The sequence below is a fragment of the Odontesthes bonariensis genome, chromosome 20 (assembly GCF_027942865.1).
Source record: "Odontesthes bonariensis isolate fOdoBon6 chromosome 20, fOdoBon6.hap1, whole genome shotgun sequence".
Lineage (NCBI taxonomy): Eukaryota > Metazoa > Chordata > Actinopteri > Atheriniformes > Atherinopsidae > Odontesthes > Odontesthes bonariensis.
In genome coordinates this window covers 4,688,562-4,711,546 of record NC_134525.1, presented here as the reverse complement: position 1 = coordinate 4,711,546, position 22,985 = coordinate 4,688,562, and the positions used below count along the sequence as shown (strand labels likewise).

At 42.0% G+C, this 22,985-nt stretch overlaps 1 protein-coding gene across 4 annotated transcripts in view; it reads right to left on the bottom strand.

Annotated features, from left to right (window-relative positions):
- Nucleotides 1-6,885: 6,885 nt before the first annotated feature.
- LOC142369724 (disco-interacting protein 2 homolog C-like) overlaps nucleotides 6,886-22,985 on the bottom strand; it is a 78,245-nt gene continuing 62,145 nt past the window's right edge. For all 4 annotated transcript variants that reach the window (XM_075452066.1, XM_075452069.1, XM_075452067.1 and 1 more), the window contains 8 exons: nucleotides 22,696-22,864; nucleotides 20,152-20,322; nucleotides 19,807-19,868; nucleotides 19,667-19,724; nucleotides 13,817-13,891; nucleotides 13,397-13,571; nucleotides 12,320-12,443; nucleotides 6,886-11,565 (listed from right to left, as the gene is read on the bottom strand). In XM_075452066.1, the coding sequence (XP_075308181.1) occupies nucleotides 11,313-11,565; nucleotides 12,320-12,443; nucleotides 13,397-13,571; nucleotides 13,817-13,891; nucleotides 19,667-19,724; nucleotides 19,807-19,868; nucleotides 20,152-20,322; nucleotides 22,696-22,864 (1,087 nt within the window). In that variant the 3' untranslated portion in view covers nucleotides 6,886-11,312. The remainder of the gene's footprint in view (nucleotides 11,566-12,319; nucleotides 12,444-13,396; nucleotides 13,572-13,816; nucleotides 13,892-19,666; nucleotides 19,725-19,806; nucleotides 19,869-20,151; nucleotides 20,323-22,695; nucleotides 22,865-22,985) is intronic.

Here is a 22,985-nt window from a genome sequence, read left to right as displayed (position 1 = left end):
GTGTGGGAGAGGAGGCCGGTCATCGACCTTTCATCCTGGGAATACTGGGATGCAGAGTGATGCTGTGAAATACATTTTGTCCTGCTTTGAACATCAGCATCACTTTATTAGAAGTGTAAAAGTGCGATTAGCAGCAACTGGTAAAAATTTGTCAATAAGAGGAAAGGAACTTTAAAGGGATAGTTCCCCTCTTTTGACATGAAGCTGTATGACATCCCATATTAGCAATATCATTTATGAACATTTTCTTACCCCCTCTGCGGGTGGCTAGTTGTCTGGGCCCACAAAAATAAAGTGTTTTGCTTCTCAAAATAATATGCGTTCAAAAGAGTAATACATTTGCATCACAAAATCGTTCATCCAGAAAAAGTCAGACCTCACAATCGCTTGGCGCTATTTTTTTACCTTTGTCTCACTGGAAAAAAATCAAAGTCTTACCAAGTATATTTGTCTCATTTCTCTTCAAAATATCTCATTACACTTAATATAAGACACAACTGCCTAACAAGTACTATTTCAGCCAGATATAGGGACTTGTTTGAAGACAATACATCTGGAATATCTTGTTAAATGAAAAAGTCTTGAAAACAAATTGTTTTGAGTCACATATCATACGAAACAAGCTTTTTTGACATTTGAAGAGGTTTTTAAGCTAATTTCAAGATCACTTTGATCTCAAAAGTCCTAAATATCACATCTTATTTCAAGAAATCTTGACAAGCCGATTTTCACTAGTTCCATTGGCAGATTTTTTTGCTTATTTCAGTATGGGCGCATGCGCACGCTGCGACCGGCAGGAAAAGTTTGACTGAAAGCCTTGTGGTGTTTTTATCGTGTTTTATTGTTTTATGTTCGTCTGTGTCGGGATAGTAACATCCCAAGTGATCGTAACTGAACAGTGCTCCTTACTGAAGCGATATGGATCTTTTACGCGTCACGTCGCTTATTTTGTTATCCCTCCTATTGTACCTGAAATTTATCTCTGGGAGGCAATACAGCAGTGTGAGCTGCTGCAACTTAACTTTGTGAGTTCAGCTGGCGTATCAGATATCACACTCCAGATCCCGGATCTCATACGAAGAAGTCCAGAAAACATCTATGAAGAATCAAGGGAGAAAGGGAGAAGAAAAAGGGGGAAGCGCAGTGGAGTTCGGCTGCGCCTGAGGAAGGCGCAGTCCAATCGGCTACCGCTGCCCTCAATTATCCTGGGGAACGTTCAATCCATAAGGAACAAATTGGACGAACTTCAGGGAAATGCTCGCTTCCTAAAGGATTATAAAGACTGCTGCGTTTTGGCGTTCACTGAGACGTGGTTGACCGAGCGTGATCAGGACGCGGACTTGATGATCACCGGCTTTGGAGCACCGCATCGCTTGGATCGGAACAGTGAGGTGACAAACAAAACTCAAGGTGGAGGGGTGTGCCTCTACATCAACCAAAGATACTGTTCTGCTGTAACAGTGAGAGAACGGATTTGTTTACCCGACGTGGAACTTTTATCAGTGTCACTGCGCCCGTTTTATCTGCCCCGTGAATTTCCCCAGATTTTTATTACTGTCTTATATATTCACCCTGCAGCACACGCCCCCTCCGCTTGTAAAACCGTGTATGACGTTGTTCAAAAGCTACAATCAATATCCCCTGAATCTCCGTCCTTTATATTGGGCGATTTTAATCATGTTTCTCTTAAGAAGACTATTCCGAACTTTTATCAATACGTAACTTGCCCCACCAGACGGGAAAATATTCTTGACCAATGTTACGGATCAGTGAAGGAGGCATACAAGTCAGTCCCACGAGCCCCTTTGGGCCGTGGAGACCACAACCTTGTGTATCTCATGCCCACATATAGAACTGTCCTAAAGAGGGAAAAAGTCTATACAAAGGAAATAAAAGACTGGAACAAAGATTCTGTGCAGTGTCTAAAGGCGTGCTATGACTGTACTGATTGGGATATGTTTACAGAAGCTTGTGGTGAAGACCTGGATCAATTAGTGGATGTAACATGCTCTTATGTAGCATTTTGCAGAGACATGATTATTCCTTGCAAAAGGGTGAAAATATATGCAAATAACAAGCCATGGGTCACAAAATCAGTGAAAGCCTGTATAAAGGCTAAAAAACATGCTTTTAAACATGGGACTCCTTCAGAACTGTATACAGCCACCAACGACTTGAAAGTCGAAATCCTTAGAGCTAAAAGTAACTACAAAACAATGTTGGAAAATAAAATGGTTGCTAACAATTTGGGTTCAGCCTGGTCAAGTATGAAATCTATTGCAGGTATTAGTAACTCAAAGAATGTAAACACTATCATTTTAGAAGATTTTGACTCAGACACTGATCTTGCTAATGCTTTTAATAATTTCTTTTCCCGTTTTGACACTTATGATTTTAGTAAAGAGTCACTGGAACTTTTTCAGAATTGAACAGATCAGGATCACTCTGAAATAAATAAGGGCTCTGTTGAAAAAGCACTACGTTTCACAAATGCAAACAAAAGCTGTGGTCCCGATAATATTTGTGGTAGATTGCTTAAGTGCTGTTCTAAGGAATTGTGTACAGTTTTTCACTATATTTTTAATAAGTCTTTACAAAGCCAACATGTCCCAAAATGTTGGAAAGATGCAATAATTGTTCCTGTTCCTAAGATAAGGTGTCCCAAAGTCCACAATGATTTTAGGCCTATTGCTCTGACCTCGCTGGTCATGAAAACATTTGAAAAATTGGTAAGGAATTTTATTTTAATGAAGACCCAGGCTGATCTTGACCCATTCCAGTTTGCCTATCGGCCATACAGGGGTGTTGAGGATGCAACTGTATCCTTAATGAATTTGCTTTTAAAACATTTAGAAGGCAAGGGAGCACACGCCCAACTATTATTTATTGACTTCTCCTCTGCGTTTAATACTATTCAGCCCCATGTTTTAATAGAAAGACTTTTGGAGCAATTTCACCTGAGCAGGAACCTTCTGGGCTGGGTGCTACATTTTTTAACTGACAGGACACAAAGAGTGCGGGTCAATGGAGTGCTGTCTGACCAGACTTGTACCTCCACTGGCTCCCCTCAAGGTTGTGTTCTGTCCCCTCTTTTGTTTATTCTTTACACCAACATGTGTCGCAGTAGCATGGAGGACCGATATATTCTCAAGTATGCAGATGACTCTGTTATTGTCAGTCTGCTAAAGGACAATGAGACAGGTCATGGTCCAATTGTCCAGGAGTTTGTAGATTGGTGTGAGCAGTCCTTTCTACAACTGAACATCTCAAAAACAAAAAACATGCATGTCGACTTCCGGAGACGCATCACTGATAAGGAATCAATTACCATAAAAGGTCAGGCAGTGGAATGTGTAGACAATTATAAATATCTTGGGACCATTATCGACAGTAGACTCACCTTTGTGCCACATTTTGAATCTGTATAAAAAAAGGCAAACCAGCGCCTACACTGCCTAAGGAAGCTGTCATCCTTCCATATTGATAAAAAACTGCTAACCGTGTTTTACAGATGTTTTATTGAGTCTATACTTTCTTTTAGCCTTGTGTCCTGATTCAGCAACCTACCCCTAAAAAATAAAAACTCCCATAATCAGATTGTGAAGTGGGCAAGTAAATTAATTGGAGAATCACAGCTCAACATTGAAAATCTTCACAATAGGCAGTTACAGAGACTGGTGGGGTCCATCTTGAATGATGCATCCCACCCACTATATGGTGAATTCCAGCTTCTCCCCTCGGGTCGTAGGTTCCTAATGCCTGCCTGCAAAACCAAGAGGTATAGATGCAGTTTTATCCCCTCTGCTGTTAAAACACTGAACAGTACATGAGTCCTACTTTTAGGGTTTTAGCAGTGTTTTTATAGATCTATTTATATATTTATTTGTCTGCTTATTACTCTTTTCTATATCCTTGTTTGGAGCACTTGTCTGCTTGTCATGTTCTGCTTTTGTTGTCCTTGTTTTTGCTTTGTTATTGTCCTTTGTCACTGTCATTAGTATTGTGTTGTTTGTGCAAGCTTTTATTGTTACTGATGTCAGTACTGTGTTGTCTGTCTGTGTAAGCTTTTGCTACTTTTACCTGCAACCAAATCTACCTTCGGGTACAAATAAAGTCACCTTACCTTACCTTACCTTACCTTAAAAATGTCTCGTATTTGCTGTTTTTCTTACTTATTTTTGGAGGGGCATTTTTTCCAGTGCAACGCCAAAACTCGGCTGGAACTCGGCTCACAGGACGCAGCAGGGGGTAAGTCAAATTTAATAAATGATATTGCTAATATGGGATGGCATACAGCTTCATGTCAAAAGAAGCGAACTATCCCTTTAATGCTTTAATCCTCGAATTTAGAAAACGGTGAAAGGACGGGTTCGTTTCAAAATGTTTAATTCTGACTTTTTTAAACTTTTAACTCATAGTTTTGATTTTTCATTGTTTAATCTTTGAGATCATTGCATTTTTGTGTCTTTTAAGTTTTGTCTTGCTCTGTAAACACTTTGTGTTTCAGCTCACATTAGGCTGACTGTTTACTGATGATCAGTCTATCTTTATTAACTGGCTACGGACACGTGTTCTCGTGATTCAACAACAGTGCGCACGGTGGCCCTGACGGACTCTAAAACAGGCTTTTACTGACGTTAAATGTTAATTTCTGAGAGTCCCTGTCTGCTCCTGAAGATGGTTTCCATGTGAAAGCTTGAAAAACTGTGACATCACATGTCTTGGTTAAGAAAACATATTACGCACAAAAACATACTCTTAGAATTTAAGAGCATGTGAAACATAGACAACACACAGAAATTTGATATTTTTTGGTATCATAACAGTTTTTTTCCCACTTGTGTTTTGAGCTTTGAGCTTTCAGGGCCACCATAGTCTTCTCACTGGTTACTTCAGTGATTAGACCGGCTTAGGTGGCGACATGTTCGGTCTGATTTCCAGGTCAGAGAGAAATAAACCAAAGCGGGACAAGACAGAGAAATAGGATAAGCCTCCACATGTTTATTTTCATCAAGACATGATTGGTTTGCTTTGACTGTAATCTGCAACATCTTTAGCTGCGTTTCTGATTATTTCTAAGATTCTGGAGCCCAAATGTGGCTTCCTTTAAGTGTGAGAACAGCTGCTATAATCCAGGTAAACAACAACATGCGCTTGTTATGATATGACAAATGTATCAAATTGCTCAAAGCAACGCAGCTGTACATTTCTATCTCTGATGTTGCACATCACTCCGGCTCCTATGGTTAAAAATGTTATCATCTCCACTTTCTTTCATGTTTGTTCTGACGCCAGAAAGCACAGGACATTTGACTTATAGTTAGGCTGCAAAAAAACCATGAAGTACCGTTTAGAGAACATAAAGCAAAGCAGAAGTTTTTATGATGTTCTCTAAACACTGGAGTTCCTCTGAGTTCTGCACACAACGTTCCCATTTGGTTGTATTTTAGGCAAGGCAAGGCAAGGCAATTTTATTTGTAGAGCACAATTTGTACACAAGGTAATTCAAAGTGCTTTACAGCTACATAAAATCACAAGAAGGCAATAAAATCATTAAAAAAAACTAAAAAAAACCCATAAAAAAGAATCATTAATTAATTCATTTAAAAGTGAAGGGTGCAGATAAAATACTTTCAGGTGTCATAAGCACAGCTAAATAGAACTGTTTTCAGCCTGGATTTAAACATTGTCAGTTGAGTTGAGGCCTGTCTCACATCTTCTGGAAGGATGTTCCAGATGTTAGGAGCATAAAACTGAAACGCAGCCTCAGCTTGTTTAGTCCTGACTCTGGGCACCAGCAGGAGACCCCTCCCTGAGGCTCACAGAGCCCGAGTTGGTTCATATGGCTCTAACATGTCAGAGATGTACTTTGGCACTTGACCATGAAGAGACTTGTACACAAGCAGAGCTGTTTTAAAGTCTATTCTCTGAGCGACAGGAAGCCAGTGCAGAGACCTGAGCACTGGACTAATATGGTCGTATTTCCTGGTTCTAGTCAGGACTCGAGCAGCAGCGTTCTGGATGTACTGCAGCTGTCTTACAGCCCGTTTAGAGCCCAGTGAGCAGGCCGTTACAGTAGTCTAACCTGCTGGAGACAAACGCATGGATCAGTCTCTCTAAGTCTGGTTTAGACACTATTCCTTTGATTCTGGCAATGTTTTTTAGATGGTAAAAAGCTGCTGATGTTACAGATTTAATGTGGCTGTTAAAGTTCAGGTCTGAGTCCAATATTACCCCGAGATTTCTAACTTGATAGTTAGGTTTTAGAGAGAGAGTCTGAAGGTGACTGATAACACTTTCTCTTTGTTTCTGTGGGCCACAGACAATGATTTCAGTTTTGTCTGAGTTTAGCTGGAGGAAATTGTTTTGCATCCACACACTGATCTGTTCGATGCAGCGACACAGTGTATCTATGGGCCCGTGTTCTCCTGCCGTCAGTGACACGTAGATCTGAGTGTCATCTGCATACTTGTGGTAGGACACATTATAGCTGCGTATTAGCTGGCCTAATGGAAGCATGTACAGATTGAACAATACGGGTCCCAGGATTGACCCCTGGGGAACCCCACAGGTCATAGCCATTTGGTCTGAGACACAGTTACCAATTTCAACAAAATATTTCCTGTCCTCCAGACAGGACTTGAACCAGTTTAGTGTTTCTGAATACAGAAAGCTGCAGAGATTTGAATGCTTCGGCTTAGAGGACTGAACTGTAACGCTGTTGCTGGGTTTTCCGAAGGTTCGGGGGAACGTTCTGCACCGGAGAACGTCTGGAAAACCGAAGTCACATTTATATCAGAGAAAACTTTCCTGGTGAACCACAGAACAATCAAAATAAACAGTTTCTGTAGGAGAAGCACAGTAATAAAAAAGAAAAGACCAGTCTGAGTTTTAGCCAATCAAAGCACTTTATTGCACTGTATAGTGTGACGGTGAGCCAATATCAGGCTCTTATAAAAGTGTCATTTAATCTTTTCATCATGTGTACAAAACAAGTCAACACACTTGTACCGTACAAAATCAACACTATTTACATACAGTATACACACACACACACATACACACACACACACACGCCATGCAGCCTCTCTCCCATCGAGCCATGAACGCACAGACGAGCCCTCCGGGTTTCTGATGGGAAATCCTCCTGATCCACACACACACACACACACACACACACACACACACACACACACACACACACACACACACACACTCAGGGACTGAAACATAACCGCTACGCTGCTACCAACAAACCCAAACTGCTAAGTTAGCCAAACAAGCGCTAAGCATCTTCTGATATGCATAAAGGTTTTCTTCTTCTGATGATGAGCACGTGGAGAAAAAACGATGGCGTGAAACAAAGAGACATGAGATGACGTCACACGTTATTTACCCACAGGCATGTAAACAAACTCATTGTTCAGGAGTTTCTCTAAACAACATCAACACTCTGAGTAAAACGCTTTTACACCACCTGCAGACAGGTTTGACGATTCCCACTCAGACAGGAGTCCTGGAATAAAGTGATATCTCTTTAAACTCTTCATATACTTCTTTTAATTATCTATGTTAGAATCTTATATATCCTCAGTTAGTTTTGAGGAAACATTTGAGTCAGAGGGTGTTCTTTACTGGGGATTCCCATTAAAAACCGAGAGAAGAAGCACTGAGACACACGCGTGACGCTTGGAACATGCTTCTTTTAAAGGATAGACTCAGAAAGTGCATCAAGACTGATGACATTGCTCAACTCAGACTGCATGTTTATTCCTAAATGACGAGAATTACAAGATTTTAATCATTAGAGTCATGTCCTACAGGCTGACTAAACAGCCATTAAATGTGTCTTTATTCAACAGTGGATGAACAGGAAGGGACCTTACATGGGGCGCCACCTCAACTAGTTAAATTATCCGGCGCCCCAGGCTCTTCTGTTTTAATCTTACGCCCAGGATAATGAAATTTTGTCAAATCTCTTTAAAGATTAGCTCAATTACACATTAATCACCTACTTTTCATTGAACAGAAACGTCACACAGCAGCCTCTGACGCTAGTCGTCCATTGTTCCGTCAACGCAAGCCGTATCCAACGCATTCAGTTCATTTTCAATGAAATCCGGCCGATCGCTGTCGCCGTGCTCGCAAAGCATGCTGGGATTCCGGCACGTCGAGCGGGGGACCTGCGGCACGTCAAAAAGTTGGGCTCGCTCGAAGTTTCTGCAAATTTGCCACGGCAGACGTAGTGCGTTACCCAATGACAGTAGATCATGTAGGCGTGTCATGATAGGTTTGTCGTGACGAAAGCATCGTGGAGAAAAATAAAAAAAAAGATGGAGGAGTGTTTAATTACAGCGGTTAGCGGGTTCCCCGTTTTATTTGATCTATCCCTGCCATCATACAGGGATACAAACATGAAAGACGAGGCGTGGAGGAAGGTGGCGGAGATTGTGGGTGTCCCTGGTGGGTTGACATCTGTGTGAACTGTACAAAATTACATGAACACCTTGCAAACATCATGGCCAGTAATGTATGCTAATGTAAATGGCTAGGTCATTCCCCTGGTTGTCTTCGTGGTGATGAGCTAGATATGTTATATTATGTATAGTAAAATAATGAATGAAATAAATGAAGGGCATCACTCAGTTTTTTTCCCTTTGTTTATTCACCCCTGAACGTTTCGGGTATTGCTCATGTCATTGCTATTGCTGGCAAAATGAACAGCAGCAGTGGCCAGAATGGCTGTGCTAAAACGATTGTAGGCGAATAAACACACCTAAAACATCAGGCAATTGTGTGAGCATCTCCACTTTTGCAGTAAAGTAATGACCATCAAGGAATAGAGGTTCAATCCAGTGCATCAAATTCTTTCATGGGCAGAAGTGGAGTAGTGGATGAAACGTATTCAATAATTGTGATAGGCATTCATTTCAACAAAAGAACCAAATCACACCCATGGACATGTTTTCACAAGATGTCTTGTTCATGTTTCATTTTTAAATCAGAGAAAAGGTGCAGGGACAGGTGATGCAGCGAGAAGGAGATCTCCTGTGTCGCAGCAGCAGCACAATAGCAGCTCTCCTCGCTCGCAGATCCAGATCCATGGTGCAATATGAAATAATGTTCCATTGCTGACGATTTATACACATTAATTTCCCTCCAAAACTCAAATTTTTAGAGGGAGAAACTTCGGTTGGTTAAAATCACAAGTTATTTACTTTCCCCCGAGCCATTCTACCGTATGTTCTATCTACAACTTCGTATACACGCCCCTCTGTAGTAGCAACACGGCGACACTAGGCATCCAATCCGGCGAGTTAAGTTGACGTGACGGAACAGTGGACGACTAGCGTGAAGCTTCTCCAGTTAAAGGTTTCAAGTCGGGGGTGACATCTAGTGGCAGAAATGTAAAACTGCAACTATCTGAATATCTCAACACCCTGTGGAGCCAGTGGTTGTTTGTCCTTTCTGGGCTACTGTAGATATATGGCAGAGGACCTCCATTAAAAGCTTGAACTACCACACAAACATTACCGTCTCCACACGACTATCTCATTGCACGTCTGTGACCTGAAAAGTTACACACAATCGTTACCATTAGAAGTGACAAATACACTTCATACTGGCTCTAAAATAGCTGTTTGATTTGAACTCCACATGAAAAGATGTTTACGTGTCAAGAGCAGAGTGACACGACTGCAAGAAAACACAAAACTTGAACCCTTAGAGGCCGTTTCTGATGTTTAAAACTTCAGGCAACAGAAGCAGAAGATGTTATGGGAACCATCAATGTTAGAGATATTAATCTCATTCTTCTGGAATCCACACAGCCAGTAAAGAACACCCTTTTAGGGTATTATTGCTAAAATAGAAGCTTTTCTATGTAAACTTCATCTGGAGTTCCCTTTGTCCCAACAGTTTCCAGATGTTTCTGCAGTCAAGCCACACGATTCAAGATTCAACAAACTAATGATTTAGCACAGCTGTTCTTTTTGTTTGATTAAAACATTCAAAATGGAGCAGTGGTTGATGTTCAGATTGTTTTATTTAATATATATTAAAAAAAGAATCTGCATCATTTTGATCCTTTTTAAGTCATAAATGACCTTTATTACCCCTCAGAGAACTCTCAACACCACAACCTGTTTAGTTTATCGTAAAAAAATTAATTAAAATCTGCAAATTGTTTCATTTCCTCTGATTGACAGCTTAAAAATACAGCAGCAACATCTGGAAGCTGTTATTATTGTCATCATTCTTTATCTATGATGTAGTTTCCCTTGAACTCCATTTAAATAATGATAATAGTTACATTTCTTTTATATATTCACACAGTGCACTTTGATGCTTTGGGTCTGATTTTCACAGGTCAGCAATTCACTAAATTAACTGGACAAAATGTCAAAATGAAACTTTATTACTGTCCGTGTTAAAATTTGCAGCATTTTTGCTTGAAACGAACCTGTTTTTAGAGAGCCAGCACACTTCTGAGCCTTTAAAAACTACACGAGACTCAGAGAAGATGCAGCAGTGCAGTTTCGTCGAGCCACTCCGGACACCGAAAAACACACACAGGTTATTTTGTTTCCTTCCTTTGTGGAAAAGTTTCTTATCTGGTCGTCTCAGGTGAAAATCACTGTTTAAATGTCCCTGTCACACATCAACACAGGTAAACACACACACACACACACACACACACACACACACACACACACACACACACACAGACAGGGTGCGGGTGGAGAGAGCTGCATATAGGGGCTACTACACCTCATTGTGTTTTAGGTATCTCTCCATATAGATTATTATGTCTATGTACAATATTTATATTTTTACAATAATCTGGATGCCCCTGTTCTAATTGAAATAATACCACAAATATGGGATGTTTCGATTCGACCAGTAAAACGATTTGACAGGTACAGTCTCTAGAACATTTCTGCTTCTACTTTAACCTCCAAGACGACGAGCGGAGCCGTCGCCCCCGAACACAGTGTCCCCCCCGAGGCTTTCTGCAGTGACGAGCTCCTGGTAACGGTCGCAGGGTTGAGCGCGGGTGTAAGAATGGTCGTAACACCTCTGAGCAGTCAGTCACTCAATGAGCCAATCAAAACCCACCGGCACAGCACGACTTTAAAGAAAACGGACAACCACACCGTACGCAGGTTCAAAAATACAGTACATCTTGATTTTTCGGGAAATAAATGAACAACAACGGCAAAATGCACGGCATACGAACGCATGCTCGCTCTCACTCCCGCACAAGCACACACGCGGACACGCACACACGCGGACACGCCAGCGCTCTCAGGCTACATGTTGTAGGCCACGTAGATGGGGTCCAGCTGGTCTTGTAAGAAGCCGTCGCGGAGGTGCATGCGCTGTTTCTCACCGCGGGAGTTGATGGGGATGACGCCGATGTCCGTCACCACGACGACACCCACGATCAGGTAGTGCTCCTCCAGCACCGCCTTGGTCACCATGGGAACCAGGTCCAGGGCCTCTTGCTCGGAGCCCTCCAGCTCCACCACCACCACCAGCAGGTTGGTCCAGGTGAACACCGCACTGATGAAGACACACAATCACGCTCAAATCAGTAAAGCGTGTTAGTGTGCTGTAAACAGCATTCAGTGGACTGAAAAGAAAAACTCTGAAAGACCTTCAGAAAGCCTGAAGAAATATTGCTCGAGACCACTTTAAAAGATTCCAAGAAAGTCTGGCTGCTGGGAAGGAAAATATGGTCAGAGCTTGTTTGACAGCAGCTGCCTGTAACACGAGGAGGTGTTGATGTGTAAAACTGAACAAATCGTAAATGTTCCATAAAACCAAAGCAATGAGTTTAAAGAGGCAAAAAGAGTGACGATTTTAAACTAGTGTTGCTGGTGTTTAGCTCTAACGCCATCAATCAACTCCATGAATCCTTCCCAGACCATAGAGCGAGACAACATCACAGTTATGCATGTAAACTGTCTCTTTGTTACAGGTGGTCAACTGTAGCGTCGTGAGATCGCTTGTCATTTCCTTTTATTCAATTTATAAATATTTCCAAAGTTGATTTTTTTTTTTGCGTCATCATTTGAAGACAAGTTACAGAGCATGTAAGGTCATGTGCTGCACTACCCTGCCAACTCCCCACTGTAACTGATCGTCATGTCCAAAGCTAAATGACCAATACAGTGGGGACAGGTACAAGCCAGCGAGAGGACGAGAAGGGTCGTATTGTCAGGGGATTAAGAAGAAGATACCCGCTCTACACCAACAGCTGCATTTGCACACCGATTTGTCGACTTCATTCTTGACAGTATTAACATAAACCTACCACTCCATGATGCTCTTGTGTGCACGGATGACGGATGTCTCGATGTCGATGGGATGGTACCTCATGCCCCGCAGCTCCATGGCCTCCTCCAGAGCCCCCACCACGAACAGAGCGTCATGCCTCTCTGTGCCCACACACAAATACAGAGTCGGTCCCGGTCTTTGCAACAACACATCGAGGAAACTTAAAGGGATAGTTTGCCTCTTTTGACATGAAGCTGTATGACATCCCATATCAGCAACATCATTTATGAACATCTTCTTACCCCCTGCTGCGTCCTGTGAGCAGAGTTCCAGCCTCGTTTTGGTGTTGATGAAGGTAGTCCGGCTAGTTGGCTGGGGTTTAAAAAATAAAGCGTTTTGCTTCTCAAAACAATATGCGTTCAAAAGAGTAATACATTTGCATCACAAAATCGTTCTCCAGAAAAAGTCAGACCTCACAAATGCTTGGCCCTATTTTTGCCTCCCTTCATATCAATGCGTTCAGTCACCTGCCGATTAATGCCCTGCAGCACTTTTAGCACTTTTACCATTTCTGAATCGTGTTTTATGTATTGTTGTTTTTATCCTGTTGTAAAGCACTTTGAGTACCAGTTGGCTATTGTAAATGGCTATATAAATGAAGTTTGATTGATTGATTGATTGATTGATTGATTGATTGATTGATTGATTGATTGATAGCCGCGCCTGTTACGGTGTTTACTTCTCGGAAGGAAGGAACTGCTCGGTCTGCACTTCGGTCAGCAAGGTTTACACAGCTCGTAGTGATATGAAGGGAGAGAAAATAGGGCCAAGCGATTGTGAGGTCTGACTTTTCCTTGAGAACGATTTTGTGATGCAAATGTATTACTCTTTTGAACGCATATTGTTTTGAGAAGCAAAACGCTTTATTTTTTAAACCCCAGCCAACTAGCCGGACTACCTTCATCAACACCAAAACGAGGCTGGAACTCTGCTCACAGGACGCAGCGGGGGGTAAGAAGATGTTCATAAATGATGTTGCTGATATGGGATGTCATACAGCTTCATGTCAAAAGAGGCGAACTGTCCCTTTAAGAGTCGAGAGAGCAAACATCACCTCCGTTGGCATCAGTGAGCTCGGTGCGTCGGAGAAAGCCAAGGTAGCCCGTCCTGGCCCAGACCGTCTGAGTGTCTCCGAAGCTGAGCCTGGAGCTGAAGTGGTCCGACTGAAGGACCTCCTCGCCGTAGCCGCTGTAGTAACCGCTGCCGTTATGAGCGCTGTGAACCCAGATCTGCAGGAGGAGCACAAAGGCTCTTTCAACCTTGCAATTAACTTTCATTACAAAATGTATATGGAGGGATGAAGAAAAAAGAAAACACCGGTAAAGCTACGATAAGAAACAGAAAAAAGACAAAGACGGAGGAGGAGGAAGATTACAAAGAAAATGAATGAAAAACACAGAAAAAGAGAACAACAAATAAAAATAAAAGGTGAAAAGAAAGAGAAACAAAAAGTTAAAGAGAGGAAACAGTCGACCTCTCCGAGGTGAGAGTCTCCCAGCGGTCCTTTGGTCTCTGGGTTGGCGATGATGATGCGAACTCCAGGCAGGATCTGGGGAAAGAGGAGGTTGCCATGGTTACTGCTTCACGCTGAGTTACTCCTTTGATTCCACCGTGAACAGACAGCTGTTTGCATTCAGCCCACAGTTAGACTTTAAATTCAGCTACATCAACACGTTAAATGACAGAAAGCTGTGAATACACAAACACTGTGAGAACAAACACACCAAAACTTCATGTTCCACGAGCTGACATTCAAAACATTTTGCTTCTTTCCTCCACCCACATGCAATGAGTCAAAATCAGCAGCGTGCCGATCGATGACCGGCCCCCAGGCATGACGTCCTGCCTTTGTGTGTCAGTGTGGGGCCAGATCACGTACGGACAGCTCATCAGGCGCAGAGAAAAATCCATCACTTTTCCACTTTGCTTTCAGAAACTCTGCTTATATCATACATAAAAGTACTCTGACAAACGTCTTCTACCATCTGTTTAATGACCTGTCCAGTAAAATTGACCAAGTTTGAAGTCAGCAACCTTCCTGGATTGTGAATATTTTGCACTCCAGCCAACAGATTGGCCTACATGTCACACACCAGAGCTTCAATCTAACACACTAACACTCAGCACTGAAGGTGATGACATGCTGCGCACCAGTGTCATGATCACACACCCAAAATTTGTTGGGTTGATTCACTGATTTCAAAGAGTGTCACCAAAGTCAGGAGCAAGAACGTCTGCACCACATTTATGCAGCTATATTTCCATTTTCTATCACATAAGGAGTGGAAGTTACCAAAGTTAAAGGATAAAAATGGAGATGATTGGACATGATTGAGACATGAAACCATGTGTTAAAATCACAATTAATCATTTGCAAGACGAGGCAAATGTATCTATAAATCTGTCATCCACTCCCATAACTTTTCCTACCACTGCTATGCAGACGACACCCAGCTGATTCTGTCTTTTCCCCCTTCTGACACCCAAGTGGAAGCACGCATTGCTGCGTGCCTGGCAGACATCTCGGGGTGGATGTCGATGCACCACCTTAAGCTCAACCTGGACCAGACTGAGCTGGTGTTTCTCCCGGGGAAGGGCTGCCCATTCTGAGATCTGGCCATCACCATGGATGACTCCGTGGTGACGTCAACTCGGACCGCGAGGAATCTGGGTGTGACCCTGGACGACCAACTGTCGTTCTCGCCAAACATCGCATCAGTGACCCGTTCCTGCCGATTCCTCCTCTACAACATCCGGAGGATTCGCCCCTTCCTCACCGACAAGGCAGCACAGGTGCTCATCCAGGCTCTGGTCATCTCCCGCCTGGACTACTGCGACTCCCTCCTTGCTGGCGCCCCGGCTTCTGCCATCAGACCTCTGGAGCTGGTTCAGAAAGCTGCTGCTCGTCTGGTGTTCAACCTCCCCAAGTTCTCCCACACCACTCCCCTTCTCCGCTCTCTACACCGGCTCCCTGTAGCTGCTCGCATCCAGTTTCAGACTCTGGTGCTGGCCTACAGGGCAGTGGAAGGAACAGCTCCTTCATACCTCCAGGCTATGGTCAAGCCCTACACCCCCGCCCGACCGCTTCGCTCTGCGGCCTCCAGGCGGCCGGCTGCCCCTCACTCAGCGGTCTCTGTGCACCATCCACACGGTCACGGCTTTTCTCTGTTCTGGCCCCCCGATGGGGGAACGATCTCCCGACTGATATCAGGACAGCTGAGTCGCTGCCCATCTTTGGCCGCAGGCTGAAAACCATCTGCAGGAAACACTGCTCTGATCCGCCCTCTTAGGACATCACCTGTTTCGTCCCAGCTCCTTACGCACTTATTGTTTCCTAAATTGTCTTTGTTTTCTAAATTGTCTTCCCATTTGTCTCGGTACCTAACTTACCGCACTTACTCTAGCACTAGTTTTGCTCTTAGCTGTTTGGTTTTGGAAGGAAATGCACTTATGATTTCTTGTGACCTGAAGTTCTTTTGCCTACCGATGTTGAACACACTTATTGTAAGTCGCTTTGGATAAAAGCGTCTGCAGAATGACCATAATGTAATGTAATGTATAAAGTGATAGATAAGATAAAGTGATTCAAAGGTGTTTTACATATAAAACCAAAACTAAATTTACAACTAAAAACAGAGCGTTACAGGCCAGTGAGAGTCCTTTAATTCATTCATCGATGAATCAAATGTGAACGGGAAAATCTTTGGGTCTGATTCAGAAAAGGCAGGAGCTGGGAGTTTGTTCCACATAAATGGATCATGTTTAGTTTTAACTCTGCGGACAGAAAGCAAAACCGTTCCCTTAAAGGTTAATTACGTACCAGAAGAACTGAAATCAAACCATTTAAAGCTTTATAAACCAACGGCAGTATTTTTAAATCTGACATTTATCATTTGTGGAGGATGCCCACAAAGGTGGGAGTAGCAAGAACTAAGGGATAGGCTTACCAAACAGTTCATCCCTCTATCTTTACATTCACATACATTTAGCACGCCCGTTACTAGCTTATAAGCATTAGTCACAGTTTCATTCTCTCAGCTCTGGTTACCGGCGGTACTTTCATGAAAAGATCAGTAAGATTCTGTGTTGCAAATGATAAGTAATCATTTTAACGAGTATATGATGAAACCTGTTCTCTTTAAAACATGACTGTTTAAATCAAAGTAACTTTAAATGAATCAAATCAAAATTCAGTTTGCGGAATATGATTTTTCAGCTTGTACGTGACTGACTGTGGTTCATAGGGTAAAATCAATTATTACAAGGTGTGGTGTGTTTTTTCTCAGGCTGACTGTTTCCTCGCTGATGGAGTTCACAGAGTTGCTGTGAGCTCTGTAATGAAACTGAAATACGTTCTGCTCGGCCGTCACATGAGAACAATGTCATTTCCTCCTGGATTAAAGCAGCAGATTCGAGGCGCCGCTGGAGGACTTGGTATTTAGTTAAGGATACCTTGTGGCTTTTTTCTGATAGTTCTTTGGTGTTTGGAGCTGCAGGGAGGACTGAGAGGTGGACGACACGGTGCGGCTGCGTCACAGGTTCATTTATTTATTTTTCCAGATACCTTCACTCTTTAACATCCACTCCAACTAATGCTTATATTTGCTTTTCATATATGGTCTGACATTTATGTGCACAATGATGGATAACATAAAGAAATACAGGAAGACGAAGGCAAACATTTGAAGTGATAGTTGAAGGTTTTTATATATCTGCTCCAATGTTGATTTGATAACACTATTCCCTACATTCACAGTAAGGACACGTGTGTAAATAGCTGTTACATCTGTCAGTAAACAAAGCCCTTGTTAAATTACAGACAGCTGATCATTATTGTGAAACAGCTCAAACAAAGTGTCTGGTTTGTGTCAGGTGAATGAGCTTAATGTGAAACAGATCGACTCTCATGTGACCCGTCTATCTAGTGAAGTCTGGAAACGAACAGCAAAGGTTTTGTTTCAAACACCCACAACGACTATGAGCTCAAATCTGATATCAATGCATTCCTTATTTCTAACCTGGCAAAGGAAGAAACAGAAAGCCAGCTGCTTTCACTCGTGGATGATGACAGAAACCACCAGCACACAACAACAGCTGTTGTTTTTTTAAAAGAGCTCTAAAAATAAACGGACTTCGCCGGACTTTATCGACTCGGCGTGGGCGAGTTCTCCACCGCAGGTGATGATATTTTCTTCCTTTCTCTTCCATCTGTTAGCCTTTGATGAGTAGCTGCAGTATTCTTTTTCTCTCCTGTTTTATCTGGATAATAAATAAATGGTCACTTTGTCCTGATAACAAGACAAATGTGTGAAGGAAAAACTTTTTTAGACAATAACAACGGCTGTTACTATCATGAGACTGTTAGCTTCACAATAAGCGTCACGAAAGAAAATTGCTACAAACTTTCAACTAAATCTGAGCCTGGGCTGTTCGTCCCAGCCAATCAGTATATCCAGGACATAAAATCAATAGAGTAATCACTTCTTTATTTCTCTCCCCAACAGAGAAACCTGGGTGTCATGATTAATGACCGGTGCTTTGCACCGCAGAGAGGAGAAAAACGAGGCCGTGTCTGACTTAATAGGCTATGTGGGCGCTGTTATCTCCCATCTCAGCTTCCCGCGGGTCTCCCAGCATTCACAGGGAAACTCCTGCAGATGGTCCAAAACGTGACGACACATCCAGCGTTTCATCCGCCAGTAAGGACGCATGTCCAGCACTCATTCAGGGTGCTTGCGCAAGTCTTGAAAGTCTTAATAAGTATGGAATTTTGAAGCACTGTTTTCCAGAACCTTGAAAAGTCTTGAATTTTGTGTGAAAGTCTTAATAAAGTATGGAAAATAAATGTATGGTAGAATGTTACAGTATGCTCAAAGGCATTGTGAAATGAGAAATAGGAAGGTAGGCTATAAAACTATAATTTTACTAACTGGTCACGTACTGTATTAGCCTAATGGGATGAGATGTGAGTGAAGAGACTGAATTCTACATACATTCATCCATCCATTCATTTTTTTTATAGATAGTTTTTGTGACACTTGTTTGATGTGAAATTCATGTACTTGTGATTTTCATGTTTTGAAACGTTTTCATCAGTAAACCCATAATTTACTGTGAATAATGCCTTTGTTCATTGAATACTAGCCTATAAAAATGAACATTTCTAATAAACAATCTCAACCAATGAAGTAGGCAGTAGGCACACAAGTTACAAGTACATAAAGTTAAGGTCTTGGGGGAAAAAAGTATCAGTTTTAAAAAAGTCTGGAAAAAGTCTGCACCCTGGTCCTCACCCAGCCGTCTAAATGCAGTCAAACACGTCCTGGTCGCATTTGCTTTGCACCTCTTTATCGTTCCTTCTTGAACTTTTGTCCTTTGAATAGATTTAGGACATCCTGCTTACTCAATAATCTGTAATCTTTTGTAAGATTTGCAATGATTCTTCCTTCTTGGGTTTTGATGGTTCGTATAAATGTCGACATTAAAATATCCGAGACGATTTAAAATGCTTTTTAATCGTAAAGGCATAATCATAATCAACTCCTCGGAGAGCCAAATGTTTGAGCTTGGAGTTGCCTACGCCATCCAAAGCGCCTTAAACAAATCCACAATGAATCCAGGAGGTGCTCCAACACAAAAAAAATAGTTTTTTAGGCCTGCAACTATCTCACTAACTCAGAGATAAGGTGACACTGCTACATGCAGAGAATCATCCATGTAAGCAGCCACACAATTACTCTGTGGAAATCCTTCATGCAATAGCACAAAAACAAATATGACGATTAGAAAATGGTCGGATATATCGAGTTCTCCTCGTATAAAATGTCACTAATGGATGAGGTAACTTTGTTAACTATATTCTAGGCTCGATGCAATTCTTTTCTCCCACAGATCCACAGACAGAGAGGGAGGATGAACATTTGAAGGCTCATCTTTGACTCAAACCTGCTGTCCGTTGTGACTCACAGAGTGTGGGAGGACGTGCAATAAAAAGCAGCAGAAATAGTCCTGGAATGTGCTGTCATTCAGTCGAAATCTCATTCTGATATCTCAGTGTCTTGTGTAAGTTCTTTGCTATTTAAGAGCTTTTATCTGTTTTCTGTCATTCGTTATAAAGCGGAGTTCTGTGCAAATCCTGTTTAATTTCAGTCACTGTTAAATCTAATTAAGTTTGAGCTTCATATTTCACACGCACTGTCATGAAACGTCCCCCAGAACGACTAGCCAGGAGAAAAATCTTCTGCGGGGCTTAATCACTCCCGTCGTTGTTTATTTTTAAATCACAGCATGTGTAATTCTCCATCTGAAACGAGGATCCACTCACCTTTCCAGACTCCATTAAGGGCAGACTGTGAGGAGAACCTCGCTCCACTAACCGAACCCTGACAGAGACAAATGTTTACACGTCAAACCTTTTGTACACAAGATTAGAAGCTGACAGGACTGACTGACGGACTGACCTACCTGTCGTGGCGTAATGCTCTCATGTCCACGTACACAGTTGTGGGGTCGGGTCCAGAAGTGCCCTGCAGCCAATCACAACGCAGAGGCGGTGAGGATGTGATCGGAGACGGTTAATTGTACAAAACTAAACTATTTCTGTGTGTAATCTGTGTTGTATTTACCAAATATTTACCAAATACAACACAGATGCACATGGGAAAATTCTCAATTTGAGTCAGGAGTAGTTTTCACTTCTCATAGAGTATATAAATGAGATAAAGATCTTACAAACTGCTAAGTTTTGTAAGATTTTCAGCCCACGGTGGTGTAAAGTATCTCAGTTCCGTGTGGTGGTTTTGTTTTTACCTGCAGACAGATGGCCAGGTTGACTCTGCAGCCAAAGGCCGTGCTGACAGACCGCGGGTGAAGACCGAGGTCTTTGAACAGCTTAGAGAAGGAGTGTGTGAGCGACATCCTGGGCCTCTCCTCCGCCACCACCACACAGGCCCGAACCCGGGACAGGTCCAGACCTCGAGCCTGGATGAGAGACGAGGGGGATTTTTAAAACAAAATAGAGAACAGAGCAGGTGTGTTTTACCTGTGCGTTCACACAATAGTGACTAAATCTTTTCCATTTTTTTTTAAGCTTTCTGTCACTGCATTTGTATTTACACTTTATCTTATCAGATACATCCAAATACCATCGTGTCCATATGATGCATCTAAAAAGCTAAGTAAAAAAAAAAATCTCCCAAAAGAGTCGTGTGCTGTGATAAACTGCCTGTAATAAAGCAGATTTCTACTTCTCCCTCTGCGTTTCAGTCTCCATGGAGACTTAAAGACAGATAACGACTAAAATTAACTCTGTGGCTTCCATCAGTGACCAATCAGAGGCGCGTGTGTCTGTTACTCCAGCACTCAGACGTGGCCTCCGGCTGAGCAGATGGAGATGGAGTTTATTACCGCTGAACCAGAGGACGGACGCCTCCCGCACAGGATGATGAAGCCAGCTAGAGAGCGGCAGTCTTTAGAGAGCTGCCGTCTCCGCTCCCACACGCACTCAGAGGCCGATGGTCTCATATTTAGCTACAGAACAGGCCTTTAGTTCACCTGTGCTGATGCATTCTGGGTAAGCTGAGCAGTTGACTGTGGATGGCAACAAAGACTTCAGTGGAAGAAGTTTCAGGTCATGATCAGTGATCCGTCTTAGCAAAAGATTCTGTTTTTTCTCCATAAACATTGGGCTCCTTTAGAAAAGAGACTATTAATGGTTTCATGGATCTATCAAAGCGAGCCTGGCTCATATCTCTTTTTAACCCTGAACTGTTAACCCAGCTTTTCCCTCCTCACCTCTTCCTTTTGTTCGTCTCCCTCAAAGGATTCCTTTCAGGAGCTATTTGTGGGAAGCGTCACAGTAAATATCTGGAACTCTGAAGCAGTTTAGTCAAACTGAACTGATTCAACAGCTTCGGTTAAAGCTATGCCATGTGTTTCTTTTTTGCTTTATTGGTGAAGCTCAGAGTTGATGGGTAATGTTTTGGTAGTTGTTTTGGGCACTGTCCAATTCCTAAGGCAGCTGACCCTTTTTTGGGTTAGGTCGCACATCTTTTCATCAGCTCAGCACTGAAAAAAGTGACTTTTTGGTGAAGTAAACTCTATTACAGTAACTGTCATCATTTCTACCTTGTATTTTTAAGATTCAGTAAGAACTAGAGCTTCTTAAGTAAAATTAAACATTTTATGAACGTAATACATGAATTATGGGGGAAGAGTAAGTTTTACTTAGGTTTCCTCATACAATTTAAATGTTTAATAGTTGTATGTACATAAACCTAGAAATACTACATAAACTTTACTCTGAAAGTGTATCGTTAAAATCTACTAAGTTACTTCATAACAGCAAATACTACAGATATATAAAATTTACTTAAAATTTTGAGTAAAATGATGTTCCTGCCTATGAAAAACAAGTAGACTTTACTTAATTTGTTTAAATAAATATAACTTAAAACTCAGATGTAATTAAGTAAATGTTACTTAATATCTTCCAAACTGTTATGTTTTATGGTAAGTCAAATTTACTTGATATTGCAGCATTCAATCTTACTTAAATCATTTGAGTGCATATACTTACAGAGGGTTTTTTAAGCAGATCTTATGAGTTTTTTTTTTCAGTGTGGTGTCTTTGGACATGGAAGTAACAGACGGCATTCAGTCCTTTGTGTTAATGTTGCTGACGGTTCATTCAGACATGAAAATGGGAAAGAGCCACGGTGGATCCATGGAGATATGACAAGAGTATAAAGTGAGATATAATCCCATTTTTTTCACATGTAAAAAAACCACAATGCTTACTCCACCTGAGAGCACCTTCTCCACCTTTTGCTGTAGCACCACTCTCTAAGCACCTATATAATCAAAGATTTCTCTTAAAAACATGTTGTTTTGCCATAAAGAATCATATCAAGCTAACAAACATGCAGCATTGTGTTAAAAATGATGGTGGAGGATGGGAGCAGTTGAAAATATTGAGGTATAATCAGGAAGAAGAAGAAGATTTTAAACAGTTTTCTGTTTAATTTGGATCAGATGATGTGAAATAAGACTGTTATAGCTGACGATCACAGGTAAAAAAAACCAAAAAAACAATGTTATCGATATGTCATCTATCAGAGTCCTGTGAACAGCTGATCATATGTCAAATGAAAGAGTCTGAACTTTTCAGTTTTCCCTCGTGAAAACGCCACAGAAACAAGCACCTAAAGGTCATTTTCTTAGTGACACAGACACGTTCGGCTGCCACCAGATTAATGGAGAACAGAGCAGGTGGTAACACTGAGGTGTGAAGCCTAAATACAGAAACAGGTATAAGTGGAATTGTTATGTTGGAAGTGTTTGTGCCGTGCTGACCTTGAGAGCTTCGGTTTGCAGTCCGAGTCCTTTGGTGCAGAGCTCCATGACGCTGTAGGAGCAGAAGGTGTCTCGCACCCTCAGCTGGCTGACGGCCAGCAGCCACAGAGCCGGGTTGGTCTCCAGTTCCACCGGCGGGATCAGGATGGACTGGTGGCCGGAATAAACACTGCAGACAACACAAACATGCTTCCTCAGGGTGTGTGTGTCTGATACTGGAGGCGTCTTTAGGAGCTAATTCTTTATTCTTTCCAGCAAGTCAAGATGCAATTAAAAATGGAAGTTTTCTT